Here is a 23569-nt window from a genome sequence, read left to right as displayed (position 1 = left end):
CCATCTCTCCACTCATGCCCTCACTCCCCTGTTGTCTGTATCCATTGGTTAGGCTTATATGCTTGCATACAAGTCCTTTGGTTGATCTCTCCACATTACCCCCACCCTCCCCTACCTTTCCTCTGAGGTTTGATGGTCTGATCAATGCTTCTGTTTCTGGATCTGTTTTTGTTCATCAGTTTATGTTGTTCATTATATTCCATAAATGAGTGAGATCATGTGATATTTATCTTTCTCTGACAGGCTTATTTCACTTAGTATAATGCTCTCCAGTTCCATCCATGCTGTTGCAAATGGTAAGAATTCCTTCTTTTTTACTGCAGCATAGTATAGATGTGTAGATTGTGTAGATGTACCACTGTTTTTTAATCCACTCATCTGCTGATGGGTACTTGCACTGTTTCCAAATTTTAGCTATGGTAAATTGTGCCGCTATGAACATAGGGGTGCATATATCCTTTCTGATTGGTGTTTCTTGTTTCTTTGGATATATTCCTAGAAGTGGGATCACTGGGTCAAATGGCAGTTCCATTTTTAATTTTTTTAGGAAACTCCATACTCCATACTGTCTTCCACAGTGGTTGCATCAGTCTGCATTCCTTTTTCTGCATGAGGGTTCCTTTTTCTACACATCCTCAGAAGCACTTGTTGTTTGTTGATGATAGCCATTCTGACAAGTGTGAGATGGTACTGCATTGTTCTTTTGATTTGCATATCTCAGATCATTAGTGACTTTGAGCATGTTTTCATATGTCTCTTGGCCTTCCTATGTCTTCTTTCAAAAAGTACCTATTTAGGCCCATTGACAATTTTTGATTGGGTTATCTTTCTTTTGTTATATTGTATGAGTTCCCTGTAAATGTTGGGGAGATTAAACCCTTATCAGTGATAACATTGGCAAACATATTCTCCCATGCAATGGGCTTTCTTGTTTTCTTGATGGTTTCTTTTGCTATACAAAAGCTTTTTATTTTGATGTAGTCCCATTTGTTTATTTTCTCTATAGTTTCCATTGCCCTAGGAGCTGTATCGGTGAAGAAATTGCTTCGGCCTAAGTCTGAGATTTTGCTGCCTCTGGATTCCTCTAGTATTTTTATGGTTTCCCATGTTATGTTGAAGTCCTTTATCCATTTTGAGTTTATTTTTGTGTATGGTATAAGTTGGTGGTCTAGTTTCATTTTTTTGCAAGTATCTGTTTGATTTTTCCAGCACCATTTATTGAACAGACTGTCTTGATTCCACTGTTTGGTCTTGCCTCCTTTGTCAAATAATAATTGAGCATAGTAGTTTGGGTTGATTTCTGGGTTCTATATTCAATTCCATTTATCGATATGTCTGTTCTTGTGCCATTACCAGGCTGTTTTAAGAACAGTGGCTTTGTAATACAGCTTGATATCTGGTATTGAGATCCCCCCTACTTTGTTCTTCTTTCTCATGATTGCTGCAGCTATTCGGAGTCTTTATTTTATTCCAGATGAATTTTTGGAGAGGTCATTCTAGGTCTGTGAAATATGCCTCTTGTATTTTAATGGGGAGTGCAGTGAATCTATAGATTGCTTTGGGTAGTATGGACATTTTAATGATGTTGATTCTACCAATCCATGAACATGGTATGTTCTTCCATCTGTTTATGTCTTCCTCTATCTCTTTCTCAGTGTCCTGTTGTTTTCCAAGTACAGGTCTTTTATCACCTTAGTTAAGTTTATTCCTAGGTATCTTAATTTTTTTTGGTGCAGTGGAAAGTGGGATTTTTTTAAAGTCTCTGTTTCTGTTAGTTCACTATTGTTGTATACAAATGCCATAGATTTTTTTGGCATTAATTTTGTACCCTACTACATTGCCAAATTCATTTATTAAGTCTACTAATTTTTTTTATGGAGCCTTTAGGGTTTTCTATGCACAGTATCAGGTCATCTGCAAATAAGGACAGTTTTACTTCTTTGCCAATTTGGCTGCCTTTTATTTCTTCTTCTTGTCTAATTGCAATGGCTAGTACTTCCAGTACTATGTCAAACAGGAGTGGTGAGTGGGCATCGCTGTCTTGTTCCTGTTCTTAGGAGAAATGGTTTAGTTTTTGCCTATTGAGTATAATGTTGGCTGTGAGTTTGTCATATAAGGATTTTATTATGTTGAGGTATGATCCTTCTATTCCCACTTTGCTGAGAGTTTTTATCAAGAAAAGATGTTAGATTTTGTCAAATGCTTTTTCTGCATCAATTGATATGACTATGTGATTTTTATCTCTCAATTTGTTTATGTGATGTATCACATTTATTAATTTGTGGATATTGTACCAATATTGCATCCCTGGAATAAATCCTACTTGGTCATGGTGTATGACCTGTCAGATCCAATTTGCTAGAATTTTGTTGAGGATTTTGGCATCTATGTTCATGAGGGATATTGGCCTGTAAATGTCTTTCATTGTGTTGTCTTTATCTGGTTTTGGTATTAGGGTAATGCTGGCTTCATAGAATGAACTTGGAAGTGTTCCTTACTCTTGAATTTTTTGGAATAGTCTGAGGAAAATAGGTTTTATTTCTTCCTTGAATGTTTGGTAAAACTCCCTTGTGAAGCCATCTGGCCCTGGGATTTTGTTTGCTGGAAGCTTTTTGATACTGCTTCAATTTCTTCCACAGTTATCAGCCTATTGAGATTTTTAGATTCTTCCTGATTGAGTTTTGGAAGGTTGTCTTTTTCTAGGAATATGTTTATTTCCTGAAGGTTGTCTAGTTTTGGAATAGAGTTGTTCCTAGTATTTTTTAACAATCCTTTGTATTTCTGTGGGGTCTGTTATTTCACATCTCTCATTTCTGATTTTATTTGGGTCCTCTCTCTTTGCTTCTTGGTGAGCCTGGTTAGAGTTTCATCCCTCTTGTTTATCCTTTCAAAGAACCAGCTCTTGGTTTCATTGTTTCTTTTGGTCTCTATGTCATTTATTTCTGCTCTGATCTTTATTATCTCCTTCCTTCTGCTAACTCTGGGCTTTTCTTGTTGCACTTTCTAATTTTTTAAGTTGTAGAGTTAGATGATTTGCTACCATTTTTTCTTGTTTTGTTTTGTTAGGCCTTTAGAGCTATAAACTTCCCTCTCGGGAATGCTTTCATTGTGTCCCATAGATTTTGGATTGTTGTATTTTCATTGTCATTCATTTCCAAGATGTTTTTAATTTCTTCTTTTATTTCTTTGGTAACCCAATCATTGTTTAAATAGCATACTATTCAGCTTCCAAGTGTTTACATTTTTTATTGTTTTTATTGTAGTTTATTTCTAATATGCCATTGTGGTCTGAGAAGATTCTTGATATGATTTCAATCTTCTTGAATTTGGAGATGCTTTGCTTGTGACCCAATATGTGGTCAATCTTTGAAAATGTCCCATGTGCACTTGGGAAGAACATATATTCCATGGCTATGGGGTGAAATGTTCAGAAGATGTCAATTAAGTCCATTTGATCTACGATTGCTTTTCTTTGCTGATTTTTTTCTAAAGGATTTATCCAGTGATGACAGTGGTGTATTAAAGTTCCCTACTATGAATGTATTGTCAATCTCACCCTTGATATCTTCCAGGAGTGTCTTTATGTATTTGGGTGCTTTTGCATTGGTTGCATATATGTTTATCAGGGTTATATCCTCTTTAGTATTATGAAGTGGCCTTCCTTACCTCTTTTTATTGCCTTCACTTTGAGGAATATTTTGTCAGATATAAGTATTGCTACCCCAGCTTTTTTTTAATTTCCCTTTGCCTGAAAGATATTTTTCCATCCCTTCACTTTCAGTCTGTATGAGTCCCTTGTTCTGAGATGGGTCTCTTGTGGACAGCATATATATGGGTCATATTTTTTTATCCCTTCAGCCACTCGATGTCCTTTGATTGGAGCATTTAGTCTGTTACATTTAAAGTTATTATTGATAAGTACTTGTTCATAGGCATTTTTATTTTTTTGTACCTGTGTTCCCTTTTCGTTTCTTCTTTTTACACCAGTCCCTTTAGCATTTCTTGCATTGCTGGCTTGGTAGTGATAAATTCCCTTAGCCTTGTTTTGTCTGTGAGACTCCTTATTTCCCCTTCAATTTTGAATGATAGCCTTGCTGCATAGAGTATTCTTGGATTCAGTCCCTTGCTTTGCATCAATTTGTAAATTTCCTTCCATTCCCTTCTGTCCTGATGTGTCTCTGTTGAGAATCTAATGGGAGATCTCTTGTACATAACTTTCTGTCTCTCTCTTGCAGCCTTTAAGATTCTTTCTTTGTCCTGAACGTTTGCCATCATAATTATGATGTGTCTTTGTCTGGGTCTTTCACGTTTATCTTGTTTGGGACTCTCTGTGCTTGTGTGACTTTCTTTTTCCCCACATCCAGGAAGTTTTCTGTTATTATTTCTTCAAATGGGTTTTATAACCCTTGTTCCTCTTCCTGTTGTTCTGGCATCCCTATTATTCGTATGTTGATTTGTTTCATGTTGTCCCAAAGCTCCCTTAGGCTCTCCTCCTGTCTTTTAATTTTTTTCTCCAATTGCGGTTCAGTTTGGGTATGTTTTGCTTCCCTGTCTTCTAATTCGCTAATTCGGTCCTCCACTTCTCCTGATCTACTGTTGAAACTTTCCACGGTGTTTTTTATTGCACCTATTACATAAGTTGTTGGTTTTTCATCCATCTGGTTTATGTACTGTATGACCCTTATTCTGAATTCTTTTTCTGACATGTTGCATGCCACCATTTCACTTAGCTTCTTTTCTAGAGAGTCCTCCTTTTCTTTCCTTTGGGGGTTTCTTTGTCTACTCGTTTTTGTCCTCACCGAAGCATCTAGGTGTCGAGTTGTGCAGGGGCTGCTCCTTGGGTGGCAGTGGTTCCTCAGGCAGCAGCTGCTCCTCAGGCAGTCACAGCAGCAGCTACTCCTCAGTTGGCAGTGGCTCCTCTGGTGGGCACTGTTTGCAGCAGTGGTGGTTCCTCTGGTTGGTGGAGGGAGGCTGCTTGCGCAGGTGCTGCTCCTCAGACAGGGGTGGGCTGCTCACAAAGCTGCTGCTCCTCAGATGGGGGCAGGCTGCTTGTACCACTGCTCCACCTCGGACAGGGGTGGGCTGCTTGCACAGCCACTGCTTCTTGGATGGGGGCAGGCTGCTCATGGGGCTGGTGCTCCTCAGACAGGGGCGGGCTGCATGTGACTGCTTCTCCTCAGATGGAGGCGGGCTGCTCGTGCGGCTGCTGCTTCTGGACGGGGGCAGGCTTCTCGCAAGCTGCTGCTCCTCAGAGTGGGTGGGCTGGTTGCAGGGACTGCCACTCCTCGGGTGGGTGTGGGCTGTGTGTGGCTGCTTCTCTCCAGACAGGGGCAGGCTGCATGGGGCTGCCGTTCCTCGAACGTGTGTGGGCTGCTTGTGCACCTGCTGCTCCCTGGATGGGGGCAGGCTGCTCACATGGCTGCTTTGCCTTGGACTGGGGTGGGCTACTCATGTAGCTGCTGCTCCTTGGATAGGGGCGGGCTGTTCGCATAGCTACTGATCCTCGAATGAGGACGGGCTGCTTGCATGGCTGCTGCTCCTCAGATGGGGGTGGTCTGCTCACATGGCTACTGCTCCTAGGATGGGTGTGGGCCACTCACATGGCTGCTGCTCCTTGGACAGTTGAGGGTGGCTACTTGTGTGGCTGCTGCTCCTTGGACCAGGGTGGACTGCTCGGGTGAGCTGCTGCTCCTCAAATGGGGCAGGCTGCTTGCAGAGCTGCTGCTCCTCAGACGGGGCAGGGTGCTCACATGGCTGCTGCTTTCAGACTGGGGTGGGCCACTCATGCAGCTATTGCTCCTTGGATGGGGGTGAGCTGTGCGTGAGGCTGCTGCTCTGCAGACAGATGGGGCCACTCACACAGCTGCTGCTCACGTGGCTGCTACTCCTCGAATGGGGGCAGGCTGCTCACATAGCTCCTGCTCCTCGGACAGGGGCAGGCTGCTCGCACAGCTGCTTCTCCTCAAACAGGGGCAGGCTGCGTGCAGCTGCTTCTCCTCAGATGGGGCTGCCGCTCCTCAGTCATGGGCAGGCTGCTCGTGCAGCTTCTGCTCCTTGGGCAGGGGCAGGCTTCTCCTTGGACCAGGATGGACTGCTCGCACAGCTGTTGCTACTCAGACAGGGGTGGGCTACACACATGGCTACTGCTCCTGACAGGGGAGTGGGCCGCTCAAACAGCTGTTGCTCCTTGGACGGGGCAGGCTGCATGATGCTGGCACTCCTCCGCCTGGTGAGGGCTGCTCGTGGGGCTGCTGCTCATGTGGTCACAGTGCCCTGGATTAAAGCATTGGGCTGGTCAGAGGGGAGTGCGCTTCAGAACTCACAGGAGCCTGTGCCCAGGGTGGCTGGAGTATCGGTGACAGCGGGACTGCAGCCAAGGTAGCAGGTCCTTGGTAGGGGTGGGTGTAGAGTCCCGGGTGTTATCTGAAGGCACCCTGGGTGGAGGTGAGGCTGGACTCCCAGTCATAGCAGCTCTCCCCTTCAAAAAGGTGAGGAGGAAGAGCCGGCCACTCCAGGACTGTTTGCAATGGTAGCAGAGGCTGCCTGGTTAGGCAAGCCCAGTTAGCCTGCTCCCAAAGGTCCTGCAGGATCTAACTGTGCCTCAATCACACACACACACCCACACTCCTCTTTTGCTCCCTCACTCACTCACACTCTCTCCCTCACTGCCGCCTTCTTACTGCCTCTGTAGTTGGGTCTGGAATGTTATTGACCCGTTTGTGGATGGGGTCTCCTCTCCAGGTGTCTGGTTATGTGGCTTGCTCTCTAGCACATTGGCCAAACAGGATAAAATTAACCTCAACAAGACATGACATAAAAAATCTTATATAAGGAAAGTAAGGTTAAGAATTGGATGAAAAAAAAGAAGAATTGGATGAACATGGGGAGGACCTCAATTCAGTAAGGAGGAAGTAGAAAGAGGATAAGTGGATAAGACAGAGAAGAAAATAATAATAATAAATTGAAAAAAATGATTAAAAACAGGATAAAAAATAAAATAAAATAAATTAGGATGGAAAAATAAAGCAAAAAGAAATAAAAAATAAAGAAACAAATGAAAAAAGGAAAATAAAGAAAGAAAATAATAAGAAAAAATCAAATAAAAATAAAAATGAAAAAGTGAAGTGTCATTCCTTTGGCTGGTTTAAGATCCCACTCTTCTGTACTGTCTGTGGCTTCTCAGTTTCCTGTTGCTGGAACTGAAGGCCTCTCTTCAGGCTAGTCCTTGTGGATTCTCAGAGGCTATTCAGATTTTTTTTTCCTTTGTACCACTCCGGGTGTAGTCTTGGTGTGGCTGTATTGGTTGCCTGGAGACTGCAGGGAGGGGCATCAGATATGACTCAGCACCAGATTCGTGGCCACCTCTCCTGGACCCTCTCCTCTCCCCAGCTTCTCCCCAGACTTCACAAGTCCACACCTCAGCCACAGGTGAGTGTCCGTATCTGAAAGGTTCTATGAACTAAGTTCAGTGAAGAAAAGCAAAGACCACAAAGAGGGGAAAGAGCTGCACCTGTGTGAGCCCCTCTCATCTCAGCACCGTGCAGTCTGGGCAGCAGCCCTGAATGCCCCCTCTGGGCTCAGTCTGTCATGACTGTGGGCCCAGATCTAGAATCCCCTGCCACCAGCAGTCCTGTGGACCTCCTTTCCACAGACAGACGCTGTGCCTGACCCAAGGGATGTGGCCTCTGTACTGTGCAGTTTCCCTCTGACCCTCTGGGCTCGGAGGTCTCTCAGTTCTACCCAGCCCAGGTTTCTGATTTTACCATTCTCCAGGTGTCCTCTGCCCTTCCCAGCTGCAAATTGTCTCACCAGCTGTGTCTACTTCACTAATTTGGGGTGGATGTTATTCGATTTAGTTGCTCGATCTATCTGCTCTGGGACAAGGCTCAGGACACGTCCATCTATTCCGCCACCATTTTCAGAGATTTTTTTCTAAATTACCATATTTTAAAAATTCTATAAAACTGCATATGCCAAGATGATTGCATGTATGAAGCAAAAGGAAATACTGCATTCATAAGGTTTTTACAACACAGGACTGAGACTTTCTTATAGTTTTACATTATGAATTTTCAGATGATGGGTTAGGTGTGAGTGCTGTCTAAAGGCCTTCTTACATTCCTTGCACTCATAGGGTTTCTCCCCAGAATGAATTCTCAGATGTTGAATAAGTGATGAATTAAGTCTGAAGGCCTTCCTACACTCCTTACATTCAAAGGGTTTCTCGCCAGTATGAATGCTCTGATGTAAAGTGAGTTTTTGGCGCAATCTAAAGGACTTCCCACACTCCTTACACTGATAGGGTTTCTCACCAATATGAATACTCTGATGCTGTGTAAGTTGTGAGAGTAGTCTGAAGGTCTTCCCACATTCCTTACAGTCATAGGGTTTAACACCAATATGAATGCTCTGATGTGAAATAAGTTGTGAGTAACGACTAAAAGCCTTCCAACATTCTTTACATTCATAAGGTTTCTCCCCCGTATGAATTCTGTGATGAAGAATAAGATGATAACCACGACTAAAGGTCTTTCCACATTCCTTACATTCATAGGGTTTCTCACCAGTATGAATTCTCTGGTGGAGTGTTAGTTGTTGTCGCACTCTAAAAGCCTTCCCACATTCCTTACATTCATAAGGTTTCTCACCAGTATGAAGTTTGTGATGTATTCTAAGGCCAGAGCCACACAAAAAGGCCTTCCCACATTCTTTACATTCATAGAGTTTGTCAGCAGTATTAAGCTTCTGATGTCGAGTAAGGTGGGCATACTGTCTAAAGGCCTTTCCACATTCTGTACATACATAGGGTTTCTCACCAGTATGAATTCTCTGATGAAGAGTAAGTTGTCCACGCACTCTGAAAGCCTTCCCACATTCTTTACAATCATACGGCTTTTGACCAGTATGAATTTTCTGATGTACTCTAAGGTCTGGGCCAGACATGAAAGATTCTCCACATTCCTTACATTCATAGAGTTTTTCAACAGTATGAAGTCTCTGATGTCGATTAAGGTGGGCAGTCTGTCTAAAGGCCATCCCACATTCCTTACATTCATAGGGCTTTTCACCAGTGTGAATTCTGTGATGAAAAGTAAGTTGTTGGCGTACTCTAAAGGCCTTCCCACATTCTTTACATTCATAGGGTTTCTCAACAAAATGAATTCTCTGATGTGGAGTAAGAGATGTGTGTTTCTGGTAAGAGGACACTTTTTGAGATGTTATTTTCACTTCTCCAAAATATCCCTCTTGTCCTTTAAAATTTTTTTTGGACTCACAATTATATTTTAAAATTAGGTTCTTAAGGCCATGTGTATTAATTCTTTCCATTATCTTCCACTGGACTAAGTTTATTTCATTAATGTCATTTTCTGAAGATAACCTCTTGGTTTCATATCTGGTCTCCAAATCTGAAAGAAAACAAGATAACAAACATGTAGTTCCTTTTTCTAAAAGTAGTAAAATTTCTACAGAAAAAAAAAAATAACAAAGTAATGCCCAATGAAATTCTAAAACTATTATAAAATTTGAGGGGAAAAAAACATAAGGGAACACCAGAAAAAAAATAAGAATTCATGTAAGATTGGGTATTAGTTATAGGCATGCCTTGTTTTATTGTACATCACATTATTGTGCTTCACAGGTACTATGTTCTTTACAAATTGGAGGCTTGTGGCAACCTTGCATTATCCAAGTCTATCGGCATCATTTTCCCAAAAGCATTTGTTCACTTCATGTCTCTGTGTTCTATTCTGGTTATTAATTCTTGCAATATTTCAAACTTTTTTGTTATTATTATATTTGTTATGATGATCTATGATCAGTGATCTTTGATATTACTCTCCACCAGCAAAAAGATTATGATATACTCAATGTTCAGATAATGGTTTACATGTTTTAGCAATAAATAATTTTTAATTAAGTTATGTATATTATTCTTCTAGACATAATGCTATTGCATGTTGGAGGCTAGAAACAGTAGTTAGAATAATAAATACAGGAAGTCCATCAAAAGGTTGATGGACAGTTTCAGCAGGGCTGAAGATTTGTATTATTATTGCCTACTGCCAGACAGCTGAGGGCAGTTCCCCCAATCTGATGATCCTTTATTATTTACCAGGCCTTACCATATGTATATCTGCTTTGCTTTAGGGCAATTTGTGTAAATAAAAAGCTAGGGATCCAGAGATTCAGAGAACTTAGGTACTAGAACCAAGTTTCCATCTGGCTCTCCAATATGCCTTCCAAATTTATATTTCATGTCTAGTCTCTTTATTCATTTATGTGCAGCTCCTCTTCCAGATTCCTTGAATCCTTCTAGATGCTGAGAAACACCCTGGCAATTGCACACTTAATAGACTACAGTATGGTGTACACATAACTGAATAGTCTCTAGAAAAAAAAAGTTGTGTGAATTTCTTTAAGGTGAATATTTGCTTTATTGCAATGGTCTGAAACCAAATCCACAATATCTCTGAGATATGCCTGTAAACATTTTAAGTCAGTGGTTCTCAAATTGAAATATAGATTAGAATCACTAGGGTACTTATTACAAATGTTCAGGTTTAGATACAACCTAAATCTCTTGCACAGAATTCTACAGTCCTGGGCAGTCCTATTTCAATATTCTCCATATGATTCTGATGAAGATAAAAGAAAAATTCATACTTAACTTTTTTTCCAACAATTTTTCTTTATTCTTAGACTAAAATCAAACTCACTGTGATTAAAATGCCTTTGCTTATAACACATTATCTCAGCACTGTCCTTTTCACTGCTACTTGGAGAGACCTATTGAGATCGTAGAGCATGTCCCAACTTACTTTTCATCTTTTAGGACTTTTCAGTTTGCTGTATCTCCCACAATTCTTCTGATTTGGGCTTTTTGCATGGTAGCTCCTTCTCATCCTGAGCTCTTAGATTAAAAGTCACTTACTTTAAGGCTAGCTCTACTGACAGTAGTTAAATTGATGTTTTGGGTGGGTTGAGTTTTTTTGTTGTTGTTGTTACATATCTGTGTTATTATATATTAATGGACCTTTTGATGGACTTCCTGTATTTATTATTCTAACTACTGTTTATATATATATATATTGAAATGATATAGTTATTAATTTTTCCAATTGTTATTCTGCTCATTTTCTTACCCTTAAACCTCTTTAAGGGCAAAAAACACAATCTCTACTTTACTCTTCATTAAAAAATAAATTCAGCCCTAGCAGTTTGGCTCAGTGGATAGAGCGTCAGCCTGTGCCTAGCAGTTTGGCTCAGTGGATAGAGCGTCAGCCTGTGGACTGAACTGTCCTGAGTTCAATTTTGGTCAAGGGCACTTACCTCAGTGGCAGGCTCCTCCCTGGCCCTGGCCCTGGCCCTGGTCGGAGCTCGTGGAGGAGGCAACCAATCGATGTGTCTCTCTCACATCAGTGTTTTTCTCTGTCTCTCCCTCTCCCTTCCACTCTCTCTAAAAATCAATGGAAAAAATATCCTCGGGTGAGGATTAAAAAGATAAAATAAAAATAAATTCATAGCATATAATAGGTTTCATTCATTTAATTCCCATATAGTTCTCTGTCTCTAATCTGGCTTTAGTATATTTACTATACTAGAGACCCAGTGCATGAAATTAGTGCACTTGGGGGGTCCCTCAGCCCGGCCTGCACTCACTTGCAGTTCAAGAGCCCTCAGGAGCTGTCAGTCGGACATTCTTAGCACTCGCCAGCCATGAGCCCGGCTTCTGCTGAGCAGCACTCCCTCTGTGGGAGTGCACTGACCAGCAGGGGGCAGCTCCTGCATTGAGCGTCTACCCCTGATGGTCAGTGCACATCATAGCAACTGGTTGTTCCACCGTTCAGTCAATTTGCATATTAGCCTTTTGTTACATAGGATATCTTACCATAATGATTAAGTATTTCCTTTATTCATTCAAACTAGTCCAGTTAAATATATAAATGGAAACTAGTGATTGTATACTCCTATGCATCCTATCACTGCTTATATACCCTTAACTATGCAGTATTCTCTATAATGCTCATTCCTTCCTTCACATAGCTATGAGTTACTTTTTCTTTGTCTCCACATACAAAAACGGTACTGATGATTTATACTTACTTAATCTTCCTTTAGGCCTATCCTATTACTCATGCATTTTACAAAGGCTCAACTCATTTTATTCTTTAATCCCCAAGCTATGGGTTACTTTTACTTTGTCTCCACATATTAAAAAGATACTAAGGAGTTCTACTTATTTAATCTTGCCTTAAGCCTATTGTATTACTCATCCATTTTACAGATTCTCAGCTGGTTCTCTTCCTTTATCCCCTTGCTCAGGTCTTCTGCCTTCCATTCCCTCAGAGGCAAGGCCATTCATGTATTTCTTAGAAATGTGTACCAATGATTTTTCAGACATAGGTAAATGTTTATACCTTACTGAAGTTCTCATGAAATCCTTAGCAAAAGAAAAAAAAAGAATATATGTCAGGAACTCACTAATAGGGACAAAGGGTCTTGTAGTTTCTGGAGTGTAAAATACTTGCTAACAAAGGTCACATTGAATACAGACCAGTATACGCCTAGCCAAGAGGAGAAAAAACCATAGGAAAATTTAAGTACTGAATAAGTTGTGTATGAGAGTAAAAGGATGACTTTCTCAATTATGATAATATTAGAGCCCTGGTGCACAAAATTCATGCATGGGATGGGGGTCCCTCAGCCTGGTCTGCACCTCTCACAATCTAGGACCTCTTGGGGGATGTCTGACTGCTGGTTTAGGCCTGATCCTGCACTGGCAGTTGGACTTCCCTTTCACAATCCAGGACCACTGGCTCCTAACTGCTCACCTGCCTGCCTGCCTGATCGCCCCTAACCACTCTGCCTGCCTGCCTGATCACCCCTAACCACTCACCTGCCTGCCTGATTGCCCCTAACTGCCTCTGCCTCAACCCACACATCTGGGATCCAGGCTTCCCTCCTCCGGCCGGCCACAGGGAACTGGGACCCAGGCTTCCCTCCCTCTGGCTGGCCACAGGCACTCAAAACCCAGGCTTCCTTCCCTCTGGCTGGCTGAAGGTACCTGGGAAGGACAACCGGAATGATGTCCAGAATGACGTCTGAAAGACATCTGGTCTAATTAGCATATTACCCTTTTATTAGTATAGATGATCTATATAAAAAAGTTGAAATCATATAGACTTTTTTACTAAAACTAGAAATAACAGAATTTTTAAAAGTAAATCCACTTGAAATTTTACAAGTCTATATTAAATAACTCGTAGATCAACATGGAAATAAAATCCAAAATAGTATTTTTGTATTTAAAAAATAATGATAATAATTTTTAAAAACCTACAATAACTTTGTATCTATAATTTTAACCACAATGCATGTAAGGGAATTAAAAAACACCAATAAAAATTTTTAAATAATTTAAAATCCTCATAATTAGAAAAATAATAAATGAATTCAAAGCACAAAAGGCATTAACTGTATAAAAGCAGAATTAGGTTAGGAAAAAAACTAATACATAAAGCAAAAACAAATCAGAAAATAAGATAAACCATTAGTTCACATAATGAAAACAAAAAGAAACCATACACTGAAATAAGAAATGGCAGTTAAAATAATCATGAATATAGACAGAGGATACTTGAAAAGGGGGTTATCTCACCAATAAATTTTAAAACATAGCTAAAATAATATTTCTTTTTTTAATATATTTTATTGATTTTTTACAGAGAGGAAGGGAGAGGGATAGAGAGTTAGAAACATCGATGAGAGAGAAACACTGATCAGCTGCCTCCTGCACACCTTCTGGGAATGTGCCTGCAACCAAGGTACATGCCCTTGACCGGAATCGAACCTGGGACCCTTCAGTCCACAGGCTGATGCTCTATCCACTGAGCCAAACCAATTAGGGCTAAAATAATATTTCTAAAAATATATAATTTACCAAACTGAACACAGAAGAGATACAATGTTAAAACAGATTAATTTCCATAAAGCATGAAATATGGTCAGACTTACCATGTCCTTTTCCTACGAAAACAGCATTAAAAAGGTTACTAAAGCCTCAAAAATAGGTCATCCAAATTCTACTTATGAGAATTAAGAAAGAAAAGGACTTCTAAACTATTTTCAGGAAGTGATACTACACTAAATAAAGACTATTCATGAAAAGGAAACTACATTCCAACTTTCTGAAAACTAATGTAAAAATTCTAAACATTTAATAAAAGAGCACACTGAAAGACCCAGTATTGTATATTTAAAGAATGTTAAAGTGGTCTTATATGGGGAAAGCTATTAAGATAATTCAACTTATCAATAGAGCTGATGAGGAAAAAAGATCACATAATCTATCCCAAAGATGCTGAAAAGGTGATTAAATAAAGAACTACTACTGATTTTTTTTATTAAAAAAGCTCAATAAAACATGAATGATTACTTAGCTAAAATGATAACATATATTATCTTAACTAGAAGGCAGCTTAAAAAATTATTAGTCAACACACTTACTATCCAGAAAAAATTAGAGGTAAAAGAATTTAGGAGGTAAGATGGTGGCAGAGAACACTAGTTGGAAAACCAAGATGGTGGTGTAGGTAAACGCCTATACTCACTCGCCTCCCACAACCACACCAAAATGACAACTAAAATACAGAACCACCGTCATTCAAAACTGCCTGAAATTTGGCTGAATGGAAGTCCTACAACTACAGAAGTAAAGAAGAAAGCAGAGACTGGTAGGAGGGGCAGAGGTGTGGAACGGGTTGGTCCAATACCCAACTGTGGTGTTTTTCTGAATCAAGAGAGTTATCTCCAAGGCCTCCCATGAGAAGCAGGGGGTCCTAGCCACACACCAAAACCCCAGCCCAGGGTTCCCGAGCTGGGAAGAGAAGTCCCCGTAACTTCAACGTGTAAAAACCAGCAGGAATTGTGGCTGAATGACATGGAGGCTGCTGGAGTCCCAGGTGTTCCTCTTATAGGGCCCGAGCATGAACTTACATGGTCTTGTTACATTTGAGCTTCAGCACTGAGCGAAAGCTTTGGGAGAATTCAGGGACATACAAGGAGGAACTGGACTGTCTGGCATCAGGGCAAGAACACAGGGGGTGGCTTTCTCCCAGGCAGGGGTGCTTGCAGGGGTCATTGTTCCTGGGATGGGACCTCCCTTGTCACAGAGCTGACTGGCAGCCATATCTGGGTTTCCAACAGTGTGGCCCACACTGTTTGCTCTGCCCTGGTTATTCCTTGAGACTCCACCCCATCTAACTTGCAGCCCCATCCAAGCTGTTTGCAGCTGCTTTTCCATACGAATGGACTGTCTTGGCTCATACTTCAGACTTTGCTAAAATCTCTTAAACAAGCAACAGCTGGAAACCTATCAATTAAAGGCCCAAGGCCTGGCATTAGCACCAGCCTGCCTTGCTTCATAGCTGGGCCTCGGCTGGGCATTTCCTAGGCCAATACAAGTAGCAGCCATCTGAAGATCTCTGTGTAGCTCCTGTCAGGTGATCCCAGGCAGTGACTGACTTTGCACCTCCCTGGAGGCCCCAGAGCCAGTACACCTGGTGGACAAACCATATCAGATTATAACTCTATGGATCCACAAGTGACATACTCAAGGGGCAGACTCAGAGCACCAAAGCCCTACTAAAGCAAGTCCTGCTCCATAGGGGTGTCTCCTGCACAGCAGAGCTCTTCCATTGTAGACACAGCTGGACCTTACAGCCAATTGGTCTGGAGGTCAACTCTTCCAAGTGACGCCAACAGCAATCAAGGCTCAACTACAAGAAGAATGTGCACACAGCCCACACAGGGGAGCACCTAGAGTGCCCAGCTCAGTTGACCGGGAGACTGAGCCACTGGGCCTACAGGACACCTACAGGCTACTCTACCAATTTCAGGAGACATAGCAGTTCTACCTAATACATGGAAACAAACACAGGGAAGCAGCCAAAATGTAGAAACAAAGAAATACTAGTATGTTACAAATGAAAAAAATGGAAGCAAGCAAACTAGTGGATACAAAGTTCAAAACAATGGTTATTAGGTTACTCAAAGATCTTAATGAGAGCTTCAAGGGAATTAATGAAAGTGTTAAGAAACTTAGTGAGACTTTCAAGGATCTTAGTGAGAAAATCAAATACATGAAAAAGGACCAGTCAGAAATTAAGCATACACTAACTGAAATAAAGAATAATTTACATGATTCAAGAGAATCAAATTAATGATTTGGAATATGAGGCAGCAAAAAACACCCAATCAGAAGAGCAAAAAGAAAAAAGAATCCAAAAATATGAAGATAGTGTTAGGAGCCTCTGGGACAATTTCAAGTGTACCAACATTTAAATTATGTGGGTGTCAGAGAGCAAGACATTGAAAACCTATTTATAGAAATAATGACAGAAAACTTCCCCTACCTGGTGAAAGAAATAGACTTACAAGTCCAGGAAGTGCAGAATCCAAAACAATAGGAATCCAAAGAGACCCACACCAAGGCACATCATAATTAAAATGCCAAAGGTTAAAGATAAAGAGAAAATATTAAAAGCAGCAAGAGAAAAGCAGTTACCTACAAAGGAGTACCCATACAACTGTCAGCTGGTTTCTCAACAGAAATTTTGCAGGCCATAAGGGAATGGCAAGAAATATTCAAGGTAATGAATAGGAAGGACCTACAACCAAGATTACTCTACCCAAAGATATCCTTTAGAACAGCGGTTGTCAACTTTTTGGACCTCACGGACCACTAGTGGTCTGCAGACCACTAGTTGGCGACTGCCGCTCCAAAGGTTTCTTTAAACCAACAGTCGCCAACCTTTTGGACCACCGGTTAGCGACCACTGCTTTAGAATAAGGTCAGATAAAGAGCTTCCCAGACAAGAAAAACCTAAAGGGGTTCATCATTACCAAACCAGTATTCCATGAAATGTTGAAGGGTACTCTTTAAGAAAAGGAAGAAGAACAAAAAGATAAAAAAATTATGAATAATAAAAAGGCAATAAATACATATCTGTCAATAATTGAATCTAAAAATCAAAATAAATGAACAAGAAATCTAATGAACAAAATAAACTGATAAATAACATAGAATCAGAGGCATGGAAATATGAACAGAGTGACAACTCTAAGAGAAAAGGAGGGTTGGGGGCTGGAAAAGATTAACCAAAGATCTTATATGCATACTAGAGGCCTAGTGCACGAAATTCGTGCATGGGGGAGGGGGGTGTCCCTCAGCCCAGCCTGCACCCTCTCCAATCTGGGACCAGTTGAGGGATGTCCCCTAGGGATGTCCCACCGGGATCGGGCCTAAACGGGCAGTCGGACATCCCTCTCACAATCCAGGACTGCTGGCTCCCAACTGCTTGCCTGCCTTCCTGATTGCCCCTAACCACTTCCCTGCCAGCCTGATTGATGCCTAACTGCTCCCCTGCCAGCCTGTTTGCCCCTAACTGCCCTCCCCTGCAGGTCTGGTCCCCCCCAACTGCTCTCCCCTGCAGGCCTGGTCCCCCCCAACTGCCCTCCCCTGCAGGCCTGGTCCCCCCCAACTACTCTCCCCTGCAGGCCTGGGTCCCTCCCAACTGCCTTTTCCTGTAGGCCTGGTCGCCCCCAACTTCCCTTCTCTGCCGGCTTAGTCACCCCTAACTGCTCTCCCCTGCAGGCTTGATTGCCCCCAACTGACCTCCCTTGCCCAGGCCTGGTCCCTCCCAACTGCCCTCCCTTGCTGGCCATCTTGTGGTGGCCATCTTGTGTCCACATGGGGGCAGGATCTTGGACCACATGGGGGCAGCCATCTTGTGTGTTGGAGTGATGGTCAATCTGCATATTACTCTTTTATTAGATAGAATAGAGGCCTGGTGCACGGGTGGGGGTCAGCTGGTTTGCCCTGAAGGGTGTCCTGGATCAGGGTGGGGGTTCCCTTGGGGCGTGGAGCAGCCTGGGCGAGGGGCCTGTAGTGGTTTGCAGGCCAACCACGCCCCCTGGCAACCCAAGCAGAGGCCCTGGTATCTGGGGTTTATTTATCTTCTACAATTAAAACTTTGTCGCCTGGAGCAGAGCCAAGCCTTCTGCTTGCTCAGTGGCGGCAGCCATTTTTTTGGAGGATTTATGTATCTTCTATAATTGAAACTTTGTAGCCTTAAGCGGAGGCCTGGGCCGGCCAGGGTGTGTGGAAAGCTTGGCTTCCTCCATCACCGGGGGCAACCCTAGCCTCCTGCTCTTTCCAGCTCCGTGGCTGCCACCATTTCTGCTTGGATTTATGTATCTTCTATCATTGAAACTTTGTAGCCTTGAGTGGAGGCCTAGGCCAGCAATGGCAGGTGGAAAGCTTGGCTTTCTCCATTGCCAGGGAAACCCAAGCCTCCCTCCTGCTCTCTGTGGCCATAGCCATCTTGATTTGGTTTATTAGCATATTCGCTCCTGATTGGCTTATGGGCGTGTAGCAGAGTGATGGTTAATTTGCATATTACTCTTTTATTATATAGGATATGCATTATCTATAGACACAGACAATAGGGTGGTGAAGGTCTGGGGCAGGGCAGGAACTGGGTGGAAGGGGGCAATCAGGGAGAAAAAGCAGGACATCAGTAATACTCTCAACAATAAAGATTTAATTTTTTTTAAATCAAAAATAAATACTTGTCAAAACAAAAAGCTAACAACAACAACAAAAATGGTGGCAGAATACATGGAAGCTACACTCACCACCTCTTAGGACCAAAATGGATTCACAACTCAACTATAGAACAATCAACCTCAATGAATAGCCAACTGAGGAGGAGCTGAATAGAATTCTTATAACCAGGGACTTATAGAAGCCAAATTGATACTGGTGGAAAGGGCAGAGATGCAAAAGGGCTAGCCCTGCTCTCACGGCCACAACTGAGATTCTAGAGGGATATCTCAGCTGCAAAGTTCCCCCTGAAAAGTGTGGGATCTGAACCTTACAGCAGGCTCCTCAGCCCAGAGCACCAGAGCTGGGAAGAAGCAACCACATACCATCTGGCTGTGAAAATCAGCAGGGATTCAGTCCACTAGAAAGAGATAAGAGTCTGCTAGAAACATAGGTGCCCTCTTAAAGGGCCAACACACAAAATCTTGTTCAGAGCTACTCACCCTGGAATCCAGTGGGAAAAGGGCAGAACACAGGAGAGTTGTATGAAAAGAGACAGGTTTGTAGCTCTAGAAAGAGAGCTGAAAGGATAGACACCAGGGACCCTGTGCTGAGTTCCTCTCCCCCACCACAGATGACATCTTTTGGGGTGGAGCACTCTTCTCCTTATGGCATCAGAAGGTAACCCCACTACCTTTGGAACACCCTGTCGCCCCATCCTGTGAAGCTCACACCCTGCTGAGAAGTCAGCTTACTGGGCAGGGGTGTAGAAGTCTGGGCAGACTAAAAAGGTGTCAGTGACTGAGTTGTGTGGCTCTGCGGTAGGGGCCACTCCACAAAACATACACCTCCTATCTTTCCCTAAAGCTGACTGGTGCTCCCCGTCAAGGGAGTTTCACTAGTCCCAGCCTTGCAACACCTGGTGACCCCACACTGTTGAACCCAGGCTCACTGCAAAATCTACAACACACCAAGTGGTATGGCTCTAGGATGGGGAACATTAACATTATTCTTTCACATGCCCAACTGGTGTAGAACTTCCCCTCACACAGCCAAATCTTATTCTATTTGCACCTGATAATCTCTACTGGCCTCACTCTGATAACTCTCTGAGACCCCACCCCACAGCAAAGGTCTATGAGCACCCAGCTGGTGGCAGCTAAACTTGGTATAACCTGGGAGTTTTGCTGAGAAGGACTCAGACCCAGCACAGAACCAAGTCTGAATCTGTATCAATTTGGTGAACACCACTCACCCCTACCTGGTAACTCCTAAGAACCTTCCTCTTGCAACTTGAGTACCACCAGAGGCTCTTTCAGTGACTGAGTCTAGCCAGCAGCCAAGTCTAACAGGCAGCCAGCTGGTGGATGTGGATCTTGGGATTCTTGGACCTTTTGCTGACCTGCTCCAAGACTCGATGCAAGTGCAAGTGGCCTTAGTGCATAACTTGGTCCTTCCCATGCACATGCAGGCCCAACAAAGGGAGCCACAAACTGTGAATCACTTTGTAGCTCCATAAAGGTGTCCAAGGTGAGTCACTGGCAGTGTCTGACATTGACCTGCATCAAAGTCCCTATTAACAGGCCCTCAGAACCAACATGTACCAATTAGCCAACTTCAGACAACAACAGAGCAGAATCCAATTAGTTTCAAAAGTGGCATATCTGAAGAAAGATCTCAGCAGGCATCAGACCCAAATTCCAGGTGCAAATTCCACTTCATGTAGTCAGCACCTTCACAGCAGCTCATACACTGTGGTCAAAGCCAATCATCACAGTCCACCTAAGGACTAACCTTACGCACAAATGGGCCAATAGCAATCAAGACTCAATTACTGTCAGTCCCCTCAGCCTCCACTGCCACTGCCCCTCTGGCAGGCGGTCCTTCAAGAGAGGAAGCAAGGTAGCAGGCAGCCGGGTGGGCAGCTGATAGGGTGGCCAGTGTTCCTGTGCACTCAGCTGAGGCACCTGTGGCTCCATGGGGTCAGCTTGAGGCACCCTTGTGCTCCAAGGGCACTTCTACTGCTGCATCAGGAGAATACCCATCTTCTGCTGGACTTGGAATTCCTAGAGAACTGCTTTGTGAAAAGCTGGCAATAATTTCTTTAAATCCCATCTCTTCCTTTTCCTTTTCGTTGCATTTCAGAACATCTAGAAACCATGAACAATGTTGGTAATGAAGAATTTGAATGCCATTTCCTCAATGAGGGCTTTACTGCCAAGGACATGCTGAACCAAAAAATTAATGAAGTCTCTTCTTCCGATGATAAGGATGCCTTCTATTTTACAGACCTGGGAAATATTCTAAAGAAACATCTGAAATGGTTAAAAGCTCTTCCTTGGATCACCCCCTTTTATGCAGTCAAATGCAATGACAGCAGAACATAGTGAAGACCCTAGCTGCCATCAGGAAGGGATTTCACTGTGCTAGCAAGACTGAAATACAATTGGTGCAGACACTTGGGGTGCCTCCAGAGAGAATGATCTATGCAAATCCTTAAAAAAAAGTATCTCAGATTTGCCCTGGCTGGATTGGCCCAGTGGATAGAGTGTCAACCTGTGGACTAAAAGGTCCCAGGTTCAATTCCAGTCAAGGGCACATACCCAGATTGCAGGCTCAATCCCCAGTAGGCGGCGTGCAGAAGGCAGCCGATAGATGATTCTCATCATTGATGTTTCTATCCCTCTCCCTTCCTCTCTCTGAAATCAATAAAACATATTTTTTAAAGTATCTCAGATTAAATATGCTGTTAATGGTGGAGTCCAGATGATGACTTTCAATAGTGAAGTCAAGTTGATGAAAGTTGCCAGGGAACATCTACAGGCAAAGTTGGTCTTGCAGATTGCCACTGACAGTTCCAAAGTGGTCTGTTGTCTCAGTGTTAAATTTGGTACCACATTCAAAACCAACAGGTTTCTTTTGGAATGGGCAAAAGATGTCATTGGTGTCAGTTTCCACATGGGAAGTGGCTGTACCAATTCTGAGAACTTCATGTAGGCCATCTCTGATGCCCACTGTGTCTTTGACATGGGAGCTGAGGTTGGTTTCAACATGCATCTGCTTGATATTGGTGGTGACTTTCCTGGATCTGAATATGCAAAGCTTAAATTTGAAGAGATTTCCAGTGTATTCAATCCAGCCCTTGACAAGTCAGACTCAGGAGTAACACTCATAGCTGAGGCAGGAAGATACTATGTTGCATCAGCTTTCACACTTGCAGTTAATATTGACAAAAAAACTGGTATTAAAGGAACAAACAGGCTCTGATAACGATGATGAGAAAAACTCCTTATGTATTATGTGAAATGATGGAGTATATGGATATTTAGTTGCATCCTCTATGATGATCATGCATACGTGAAGCCCCTTCTGCAGAAGAGGCCAAACCAGATGAGAAGTATTATCATCCAGCATATGGGGATCAACATGTGATGGCCTTGATCACATTGTGGAGCGCTTTGGCTTGCCTGAGATGCATGTGGGAAACTGGATGCTCTTTAAAAATTGGGTGCTTACATTGTTGCTTCTACTTCTACTTTCAATGGATTCCAGAGGCTGGCTGATTATCTGTGATGTCAGGACCAACATGGCAACTGATGCAGCAAGTTCAGAACCATGACTTCCACCTGAGGTGGAGGAGCAGAACATCAGCACTCTGCCTATTTTTTGTACCTGGGAGAGTGGGATGAAACGCCAACCAGCACCCTGCGCTTCAGCTTGTATTAATATGTAGATGCCATTACTGTAGCTGTTATGTGAGTATAGCTTGCCTTAAGGGATTTGGGGGGACCATTTAACTTAATTATTGCTAGTTTTTAAATGTCTTTGTAAGTAGGGTTGGCACAGATTGAACGATGTGGAAGGCCTAGGCAATGGGGTCACACTAATCTGTGTTCCTATGGAAACTATTTGAATATCTGCTTTATATGGATTTTTATTGAATTTTCAAACGTGCTACTACAGAGTGCCCCTCAACTGCTAAGCAAGCATTTTTAGCTTGTACATTGGCAGAACAAGCCAAAGCTTAGTGTTGTGGCCTGTTTTAACAATAAAGTACCTAGAACATAAACAAATAAATAAATAAAGACATAATTACAATAGGAGGATGCACACACTCCACACAAGGAACATTCCTGGAGCATCCAGCTCATATGATCAAGGAGACTGTGCCATTGGATCCCATAAAGCATCTACACAAAACGCCACCCTATCAAGAATGAAAGATAAAGCAGATCTACCTAATATATAGTAACAAACACAAAAAGGTAGCCAAGATGAAAAGACAAAGAAACATGCCCTGAATAAAAGAACAGGATAAATCTCCAGAAAAAGTTAAATGTAAAGGAGGCAAGCAATTTACCAAATATAGAATTTTTAAAAATGGTTATAAAAATCCTCAAAGAACTTGAACTTGAAATTTGAGAAACTCAATGAGAGCATGAAAAAGGACAGAGAAACCATAACTGAACCAGTCAGAAATGAAGAAAACACTGTCTGAAGAGAAGAAGAGAATGGAAGGAATAAACAATTGTTTGGATGAAGCAATAGGTCAAATCAGCAATTTACAAGACAAGGTAGCAGAAAACATCCAATCAAAGCACCAAAAAGGAAAAGAATTTTTTTTTAAATGAAGATAACTTAAGAGACCTAAAGATAACATGAAGTGTAACATCCACATCATAGAGGTATCAGCAGGAAAAGAGCAAGGGATCAAGGATCTATTGAAGAAATGATTTAAAATTTCACCAACCTGGTAAAGGAAAAACACATACAAGTCCAGGAAGTATAGTGAATCCCAAACAAGATGAATCCCAAGAGGGCCACACCAAGACACATTATAATAAAAATGAAAGGGTTAAAAACAAAGAGAGAATCTCAAAAGTAGTAAGCAAATGACATTTAGTTATCTACAAGGGAGCTCCCATAAGACTATCTGGTGATTTCTCAACAGAAACATTTCAG

At 42.3% G+C, this 23569-nt stretch overlaps 1 protein-coding gene and 1 pseudogene across 5 annotated transcripts in view; one reads left to right on the top strand and one right to left on the bottom strand.

Annotated features, from left to right (window-relative positions):
• ZFP82 (ZFP82 zinc finger protein) overlaps positions 1–23569 on the bottom strand; it is a 126634-nt gene that overhangs the window by 47115 nt on the left and 55950 nt on the right. For 2 of the 4 annotated variants that reach the window (XM_080644794.1, XM_080644795.1), the window contains exon 5: positions 116–9407. In XM_080644794.1, the coding sequence (XP_080500920.1) occupies positions 8050–9407 (1358 nt within the window). In that variant the 3' untranslated portion in view covers positions 116–8049. The remainder of the gene's footprint in view (positions 1–115; positions 9408–23569) is intronic. The other 2 variants (XM_080644796.1, XM_080644797.1) reach the window with 2 other exon arrangements.
• LOC308235252 (ornithine decarboxylase-like) lies at positions 20767–22340 on the top strand (annotated as a pseudogene). Its single transcript has 2 exons — positions 20767–21113; positions 21336–22340. The product of its transcript is annotated as an ornithine decarboxylase-like (transcript).

This window comes from Plecotus auritus (assembly GCF_963455305.1).
Source record: "Plecotus auritus genome assembly, chromosome: 10".
Lineage (NCBI taxonomy): Eukaryota > Metazoa > Chordata > Mammalia > Chiroptera > Vespertilionidae > Plecotus > Plecotus auritus.
This window is presented reverse-complemented; position numbering and strand designations above follow the sequence as displayed.